We start from the raw sequence: 9806 nt of genomic DNA, 5'->3' as shown, positions 1-9806 counted from the left end.
CTCTCTCTCTCTCTCTCTCTCTCTCTCTCTGGCATACTATTTGTAAATTTCCTACCCTACAGTAGATAACCAGAAAATGGCCAAAAAGTACTCTAAATATGTTCGTGATTTTAGAGGGTACTTTACGAGGGTATATGGAGTGGCAGTGGGAGATGGAGATGATTATACATTCCTTAAGAAAATGTGGGGTGGCTGCAGAGTGTCAGGAAAGTCATTTAAAAGGCAAGATGGCTGAAAGCAAGGAATAGGACCTACGGGAGCAAAGGGCCTCTACTGCACACATCAGTTAGGAAAAGCCTGCCTGGAAATCCACGGAAAGCCATGTATATTAAACAGCTCACCGATGTTTGCTGTAAATTAGAGACAACTACTTATTTCTCATCTCATTAGCTCATTTTTATGCCCATGTGCACATATCCAAAGTCAGTAGACTGAAAGACAGGACACCAGTTATTCTCATTCTTTCTATTGTTTAAAAAAAAAAAAATTGCCGGGCAGTGGTGGCACACGCCTTTAATCCCAGCACTTGGGAGGCAGAGGCAGGCAGATTTCTGAGTGTGAGGTCAGCCTGGTCTACAGAGTGAGTTCCAGGACAGACAGGGGTACACAGAGAAACCCTGTCTTGAAAAACCAAAAAAAAAAAAAAAAAAAAAAAAAAATCCCCTCTTAGATATCACCTCTTCAAGTCTGGAGGAAAGGGAAGTAGTTGAAACAGGGTCTTCCTCTGTGTCCTAGGTGGACCTCTAAGTTATAGCAATCCTCCTGCCTCAGCTTCCTGGGTACTGGGATTAGGAATATATGTGATGTATGAATTATGCATACATGGCACCACAGCATGCTCCCAGATGTTTTTAGTTGTAAGAGAACATTATGAACAATTTTATGTCAACTAGTTAGACAATTGTATGTTTCTGGGAAAAGGTTACAAAAAACGTCATCTCGAGAATAAATAGAAAATATGAGTATGCCAAGAGCAAGAAATAAGTAATAATTGAAATATTCCAACAAAGCTCAGGCATTGCTGGGAATTTTTTAGAACCATATGAAGAAGACAGCAGAAATTCCACGCAAGTTTCCCAACTCCTTCTGCTGGCACATAACTCCATTAACCCACAAAGCTCTGGGCATGAATGCAGCCGCAGAGCTGCCTGGGACAGGTTAGGGTGGTGGTTGGTAGCAAATGGGCCTGGGAGATCTCTTCAGAATAATAAAACATTAGAACACTAGTTCATGGTGATAGCACTTCAGCTGAATGAATCCACTAAAAAGTATGAAAACTGTACACGGCCAATGAATACTTTTAATTATGTGTAAGTGATGCTTCAGGTGGAGTGTAGTATTGAGTATCTTCTCTTTAGCAATTTCTATAGATTTTCTCTGACTTTACCACTATGATTTAATTTTGAAATAGAAACTTAAAAGAACTGTTAATCTGATACTCAAAATGTTTGTCTTACATAGGCAGCTTAATTTCTTTGAAGGTGTTTGTTCAGTTGTAAAATGTAGACAGTGATATTGATTCTAGTTATTTGGTTTTATTTTTTTTACTTATTTATTTATTTTTATGTGTATGAGTACACTGTAGCTGTACAGATGGCCGTGAGCCATCATGTGGCTGTTGGGAATTGAACTCAGGATGACCCCATTCGCTCCCATCCCGCTCTGCTTCTACTAGGTGGAATAACAAATTCAGAAATAGTGCTTGCTGTCTCCAAAGCCATGTTGGAAACAAGGTGAATCCATGGAATATCTTGCCACTCTCTGTGCCTCCACACTGACTCTCCAGAGCCGGGCAGAGCATCTCCTGAAGATGTGAGCCCACAGAAGACTGAGCAAAAGTTAGCAAGACCTATTGGCTTTGTTCATCTGTCTTTTTTTTTCTTTTTAATATATGTAATGTTCACATAGCTGGAATAAAAAGAACCTCCAAATGTAGTGTGTGTCTGTGTGTGTGTCTGTGTGTGTGTGTTTGTGTTTATGCATATGTACATGTGCATTCATGCATACACACCATCCTCACCAGAATTTTTGTTTGTTTTTATTGCTGATAACCACATGGCTTTTACTGAGACTGGATCTCAATGTAGCTTTGACATGTGTTCCTCTGGTTGCTAAAGATAGTAACATCTTTTTACGTATTTACCAGCCTTTTGTGTATCTCTTGAATGGTGTCCTTCCAGCTCGTTTGTCCATTTAATGACTGGATGACTGGATGGTTACTATTTGGGGTACCTTTATTTTTATTTACTTATTTATGACTCACTTGTGTGTATGCTTCTGTGTGTACATATGGCTGTGCGTGCCATACACACACATGTGTGTGTGTGGAGGTAGGAGGACAACTTTTGGAAGTTGGGCCTCTCTTTTCAACATGTGGATATTCATGTCCATTCCTGTTATTCATGGAGAGAACTCAGGCTTGACAAGCAAGCACCATCACCTGGGCCATCTCACTGGCCCTGCAGTTCTTTATGTATTTTAGAGACTAATCCCCTACCCAGTGATACTATTTACACTAATAGATTAATTAGCAGCTTAGATACTAATTTAGATGAATAGGTGGCAAAGATTTTTTTGTCCATTCCACAGTCTGTCTTGTCAATATATTAATTGTCCCCTTTGATATGTACAAACCTCTTTAATTTCATATTATCTCATGTGTCAAGTCTTGCTAGATTTGTTTGTTTGTTTCTGAGCTATTGGAGTTCTTTTTAGAAAGTCATTGCCTAGACCTGGATTCGAAGTTATCCACCAGCATTTCCCTTGGATATTTTTTGTTTCTAGTCTTGTGTTGGTGACTTTGATCATTTTGGATTGGTTTTGTATAGGGTGATGGGTAGGATTCACATTTTAGTTTATCCAGCACAGTTTTTTATTACTACATATTTATTAATTCTCTAAGAATTTCATATATTTGTACTATGTATTTTGATCCTACTCACCCTTTCTCATCCCTCTAACTCCTCCCAGATCCACTTCCCATCTTCCCACCCCTCCATCATCCTGCCCTCTTTCTAAACAATTCTTTTATTATTTTGAATATTTTATACAATGTCTTTTGTTTATAGTCCCTTCCCCTCTCCAACTCATCCAACTTTGTGTCTTTTGTTTATTCTTGTAAACTCATCAAAGATCAATTTGTGCTGCTAAATATTCTTGGATACCAGGTCTTCCACTGGAATGTGGCTAAACTCTCATAGGAAACTGTTTCTCCCTCTTCCAGCAGCCAGCAGCTCTCAATAGACTAGAGGTAGGAAGAAATGCCTAATTCTCATCTCCATGCTGAGATTTGATGTCTTGGACTTGCATGGGCTGTGAGTGACGTCGCACTCACTGTGAGTTCATATGGGCAGCTGCCCTGCTGTGTCCAGAGGATACTATTACCTCATGGTCATCTGCTGCCTAGGAGTCTTGTATTCTTTCTGCCCCTCTTCTACAATGATCTCTGAGCCTGGGGGTGGGGCGGGGGTGGAGGTACAGTACATATTCCAGTTGGGGTTGAGCCCTTTGCAGTCTCTCATTCTCTGTACCTTAGCTCATTGTGGGTCTCTGTTAACCACCATCTACTAGAATTAGAAGATTCTTAGATGAAAACTGAGAGATGTATTCATTTATGGATATAATGTTAAGTCACTAGAAGTCAGTTAACACTACATCCAGCTGGCTGTAGTGGCATGTGCCCTTAATCCCAGCATTCAGGAGGCAGAGGCAGGCCAAAGTTTGAGGCCATACTGGTATAAAGAGTAAATTGCAGAACATCCAAGGCTACACAGAGGAACTCTGTCTTGAAAAAAAATTTAGCAGAATAATAGACATACGTTCTCCTCTAGGGCCTATAAACTATCTAGCCATAGGTTCTTCATCCAATAATAGTTTCAGGTATGGGTATCTCTGCAGGAGTTGACACTAAGCCTCTATTGCTCTAAGGTTTTAATCATAGAACATGGAGAAACCAAGGTACTGACCTGGAAGGTTCATCCCTACTAACTAGCTTCCACGGTGCTGAATGGTGCTACACATGCTACTACAGGAGAAAAGTGATCATCAGCCGTACCCAGCTGAGAATTCTGGGAGCTACAATAAGAACTAGCCTGGCAAGGCATTCCAAATGGTGCAATAGTGGCATAGACATCACGGCAGTAACCAACCACTTCCTAATTGGATTTAAATTCTGGTCCACAAGATGAACACAGCACAGATATTTTTATTTTTAAGTGTATTTCTCCATTGTGTGTCTTTGGCACCTTCCTCAAGGGTTAGCTAGCTGTAGTCACGTGTGTTACTGGGCCCTCTATTTCACTTCATTGCTTGATGTGTTTACTCTTAAGCCATGAACATGCTGTAGAAGATTACTCTTCAAAATCCTCATTAGTTTGAATCTATTTTCTCTTCACAAGTACATGTGTTTATGCAATGTGTGTGTATTTGTATATATATGTGTGTGTTGCAATGACTGAATCCAGTACTATTCATGCAAGAGTTATACAACTGAATTGTATTCTTAATACTTTGAAAACATTGATAGAAACAGAACTTAACAAAAACGGCAGCTGAATTTTGTTTTGTTGTTGTTGTTGCTGTTGTTGTTGCTGCTGTTGTTGCTGTTGTTGTTGCTGTTGTTGTTGCTGTTGTTGTTCTTGCTGTTCAGACTTGAGTAAACATAGTTCTATACCTGACAAATATAATATAGCTTCAATTCTCCAAAGAAGCTTATCCCACAATACATTTCAAGACTTTTGTCAATATGTTTCACTAAATCATTTTTCTTACATGTCTACTTTGTATCTCTCTAGCTTTCTCATTTCATTTTTTTTTAATTTTAAAGACAACTCCTAATATATTCAAACTATGTCCTTTCACTGTATACTTAAAGTTTGATGATAATAAATGTTAAGAATTCTCAATTACATACATGTATACATATAATACATGTGTATTTTACCTAGACACTCACATATAAACACCCATGATATACATATACTTCTTATTACTAATTATTTGTAACATTGTTATTTGGAGAAAGTCTCAGGTTCTTATTTCAAAAATTAAGTATAATAGTATCCTAATTCTTTATATACAAAACCAGAAGAACTATACTTTATTCTTGGCAAGTTTTGACAGTTTTCTCTAAAAATTCCCCATTCCATTTTTCCAAAGAACAGTTGTACAGACATGTCATGTTTCTAAGAATATAGAATAATCTGACTTTAGAAAGTTGAAAAATCTAAATTTTTCATCATTAACTGGTCTCATCATTTTCATCTAGACTTCCTAGATTCTTTGATTTTGTTCTATACTTCCCCCAAAGGTTTCTCCATTAATATTAACAGCTTTCTGAATCTCATTACTCTGATTTATGCCTTTTCAATTTATTTAAGGTTGTGTCAATATTAAGTTATCTGTCCCTTGTGAGCAACTTCAATAATGTTTAGATGCTTAAGAGAATTTTACTCTTAAGCATTACCTGGCAGGCAAAAATCCATGTTATTACTTATAATGCCATCCTCCCTTGCAGAATTAACTAATAATTAATGAGAGTTATATTAAGAATACAGAGACAACCTAAAATACTATAGTAAAAATATTATAAGTTATACTGGAACTTTTATTTCATTTCAAATGTTCTTGTTCTTGTGTAAAAGAGAGTGAGGAATCACAGGGGAAAACTCGAATGTTTGAAACTATTATTTCCTGACCATCTAGGAGAAGTTGAAAATAAAATTAAAAGAGTCTTCAGACTAAAACTTCTATTTTAGAGCCAGATGGTGGTGGTACACACCGTTAATCCCAGCACTTGGGAGGCAGAGGCAGGCAGATTTCTGAGTTCGAGGCCAGCCTGGTCTACAGAGTGAGTTCCAGGACAGCCAGGGCTGCACAGAGAAACCCTGTCTCGAAAAAACAAAAAACAAACAAAGAAAGAAAGAAAAAACTTCTATTTTAGGAGACTTCCTACTGAAGATGACAAAAGGAGAAAGCCTGTGCCCACAGCACTGAGTCATCCTAGCACTTGCTCCTGTAGGACCGCTAGAAAAAGAAACAAATGACAAGCATGAGGAGAACCATCGGCATTTCTGTTGCTAAGTAATGTGATTTCTACACAGAAAGCGCAGGGAGTCTAGGATAAACGTCTATAACTGAACGGAGTTCAGCAAGGTTTCTAGATAGACAACGAGTATACAATCCGATGGTGGGCCAGCGAGAGGGATTAGCAGGTGAAAGACACTTGCTGCCAAGCCGGATGGCCTTCGACACTCACAGACTGGAAGGAGAGCACTGGCTCCTTAAAGATGTCTGCTGACATCCACCCTAACCCTAAACACACACGTCTCACAGGACCCAAATAAAGGTAATTTTTAATTAAAGAGAAAAAAACAATATATCTATATGTCATCAATAGCTACATGAACATTTGAATTAAAAAAGCCATTTTTTTTTCTCCCTCCAAAGGATAAAATATTTGGGGCTGAGGGGATGGCTTGGTTGGAACGGTGCCTGCCAAGCAAGCATGAGGTTCTCAGTTCAAATCCTCAGAGTTCATGTAAAAGCTAAGCATGGTGATAAGCATCTCTAAGCCCAGGAAGAGGTGAGGAGCAGAGATAGACAGATACCCAGAAGTTGTTGCCCGAACAATCTAGTCAAATGGTCAGCTCTGGGTTCAACAAGAGCCTGTCTCAAGGTGGAGAGCAACAAAAGAAGCCATCTAACCCCAGCATCTAGCCTCCACATGCACATGCACATGCACACGCACACGCACACGCACACACACACACACACACATGTGCACAGACACATGGTGGGTGTGTTGCTAGGTCTGGAAGCACATACTAGTATCTCAGTATCCAGGAGGCAGCGGCAAGGAGAATGCTATAAGTTTAAGGTTAGCAAGTTCCAGGCAAAACAAAACTATACAATGAGATCCTGCCCACGTATCCCCCCCCCCCCCAACACACACACAAAGAGATAAGAAAACAGATGCCCAAAATAAAGATACTGTCATCATGAAATGCTAGATGCACCATCCATCCTCCACGCTGGTGGAAGTATGAATGGACTCTGAAAGACATCTTGCTTTTTTTTTTTTTAAGATTTATTTATTTATTTTATGTATATGAGTACACTATAGCTGTACAGATGGTTGTGAGCCTTCATGTTGTTGTTGGGAATTGAATTTAGGACTCGGCTCGCTCTAGGTGGCCCTACTCACTCCAGCCCAAAGATTTATTTATTATTATAAGTACACTGAAGCTGTCCTCAGACACACCAGAAGAGGGCATCAGATCCCATTACAGGTGGTTGTGAGCCACCATGTGGTTGTTGGGATTTGAACTTAGGACCTTTGGAAGAGCAGTTGGTGCTCTTACCCACTGAGCCATCTCGCCCGCCAGCCCATCTTGCTGGTTTCTTAGACAACTAACCATGAAACTGCAAAGTGACCCAGGAACTACACACTTAGCTATTTACATCTCTATTTATGTGCTATTTATATGCAAAGACGTATAGCAGTTTGTTTAGGACAACAAAAATAAATTAGGAAAACAGATACCCTAATAAGGAGAACACATACCTGCAGTACACTCCACCTTGGGACACCAGTAAGGAATCAAAGGGAACAAGCTGAGGACACGAACCTGGAGGGATCGTCAACAACAACAAAATCATCAACAGGAAACCCAATCCCAAGAGGTTACATTTATATGACCGTTTTGAAAATACAAAATTACAGAACTGAGCTGGGCAGTAGTGGTGCACGCCTTTAATCCCAGCACTTGGGAGGCAGAGGCAGGCGGATTTCTGAGTTTGAGGCCAGTTTGGTCTACAGAGTGAGTTCCAGGACAGCCAGGGCTACACAGAGAAGCCCTGTCTCGAAAAACCAAAAGAAAAAAGAAAAAAGAAAAAAAAAGAAAAAGAAAAAGAAACAAAATTACAGAACTGAAGAAAAAATTAACAGTTGCGAGGAATTAGGGAGGGGTGAAAATGAATGGCAGTAAGTCTGGCTACACAAAGACAAAGGAGGAAGGAAACTTGTAGTGGGGCAAATAAAGTATCTTGAATCTATAAATGTCAGGATATTGGTTGTAAATTTTTACTAGAGTTTTGCAAAATGTTTCCATTTAGAGAAACTGGGTGAAGAATTCGTGAACAGAGCTGGAGAGATGGCTCAGTAATAATTAAGAATGTGAACTGATTGTGGATACCAGCAAGTGCTGGATGACGAGCCTGAGATAGCTCTCTCCTGAGAGGCTCTGACAGTACCCGACTAATACAGAAGTAGAGGCTCACAGCCATCCACTGGACTGAGCACAGGGTCGCCAATGAAGGAGCTAGAGAAAGGATCCAAGGAGCTGAAGGGTTTGCAGCCCCTTAGGATGAGCAACAATATGAACTAACTAGTACCCTCAGAGCTCCCAGGGACTAAACCACCAACTAAAGAGTACACATGGAGGGATTCATGGCTCCACTGCATATGTAGCAGAGGATGTCCTAGTCAGTTATCAATGGAAGGAGAGGCCCTTGGTCCTGTGAAGGTTTTATACCCCAGTGTAGGGGAATGCCAGGGCCGGGAAGCAGGTGAGGTTGGGTTGGTGAGCAGGGGGGAAGGGGAGGGAACAGGGTTTGTTTGGTTTTGAGGGGAAGGGGAAACCGGGAAAGGAGATATCATTTGAAATGATAAATTTATATAAATTTTATATTTTGTATAATATATAAATTTGTATAAATGATAAATGATAAATTTGAAATTATAAAGAAAACAGCTAATTAAATAAATAAATAAATCTTTTTTGGATTTAAAAAAAGAAGTGTGAACTGCTCTTCCAGAGGACCAGAGTTCGGTTCCCAGCACCCACATAAGGTATCTCACAATTGCCTGTACCTCTAGCATCCAGAAATATCTGATGCCCTCTTCTGGTCTCCTCTGGCACTGTACTCAGAAGCACAAACCCACACATAGATGCATATAATTAAAAAATAAAATCTTTATAGAAACAGAGAAAATGCCTATTTCAACACTATGTGAATCTACAATCACCTCAAAATAAAAAATGAAATCTAGGGGCTGGAGAAATAGCTCAACAGTTAAGAGCATTTGTTATTGCCGGGGACCTGGGTTCAATTCCCATAGCTCACAAACATTTATAACTCCCATTCCAGGGGACTGATACCTCTAAGGACACCAGACATGCACATGGTGCACAAACATACATTCAAGCAAAATACAACATATAAATAATGTAAGTATATTTTAAAAATTAAAATAAAAAATAAATAAAGTTTAATTCATTTCAGAGCTGGGCATGGTGGCACACACCTGTAATTCCAGTACTTGGAAGGTAGATGCAGGAGGGTGGCAAGTTTAGGATTATCCTGGGTTACAGAGAAGAACTTGGTTTCAAATATAAAATAAAATGTACATTTCAAACAATCATAAGGCAATATCTGACTTACTAAGTGCACAGCAGATTTTCACAGAAACAAGGTTGGCTCATGGCACAGCAATTGTCTAACACAGCTGACACTGAACCCCAGAGTCAATAAATAAATAAAATAAGGCAAAATAAACAGAGACGGGCACTGAGATAATACTACATCATATTTTATTTGTAGAATTTTATAAAATTTCTAGGCTACTTGTTTTATTTTATCTTGTTTATTTGTATTAATTAATGCCAAAAACTACATGACAAAACATGGAAGTTAAAAAAAATTAACAGGATTAATTTTGTTAAACTCTCCCATTCTGTATTTGTCTTAGAGTTTTGTTTGGAGGGGGAAGGAGGGTTGCTGCTGCTCTTCTTCTTCTTCTTCTT

The 9806-nt window shown here is 39.2% G+C and overlaps 1 protein-coding gene across 11 annotated transcripts in view; it reads right to left on the bottom strand.

Moving 5' to 3' along the window:
- Positions 1-4466: 4466 nt before the first annotated feature.
- The window catches only part of LOC116070300 (mediator of RNA polymerase II transcription subunit 15-like), an 18292-nt gene continuing 12952 nt past the window's right edge, over positions 4467-9806 (bottom strand). For 5 of the 11 annotated variants that reach the window (XR_004110346.1, XR_004110353.1, XR_004110345.1 and 2 more), the window contains 3 exons: positions 9308-9363; positions 7565-7628; positions 4473-4672 (listed from right to left, as the gene is read on the bottom strand). Coding sequence is in view for 4 of the 11 variants with exons in the window: in XM_031341632.1 (XP_031197492.1) it covers positions 4470-4672; positions 7565-7628 (267 nt within the window). In the remaining 7 variants the exon portion in view is untranslated. Of the gene's footprint in view, positions 4673-7564; positions 7629-9307; positions 9364-9806 lie in introns of all 11 variants that reach the window. The other 6 variants (XM_031341632.1, XM_031341608.1, XM_031341614.1 and 3 more) reach the window with 2 other exon arrangements.

Source organism: Mastomys coucha, unplaced genomic scaffold (genome assembly GCF_008632895.1).
Source record: "Mastomys coucha isolate ucsf_1 unplaced genomic scaffold, UCSF_Mcou_1 pScaffold1, whole genome shotgun sequence".
Lineage (NCBI taxonomy): Eukaryota > Metazoa > Chordata > Mammalia > Rodentia > Muridae > Mastomys > Mastomys coucha.
The sequence above is the reverse complement of the archived record's forward strand: the minus strand, read 5'-3'. Positions and strand labels throughout refer to the sequence as shown.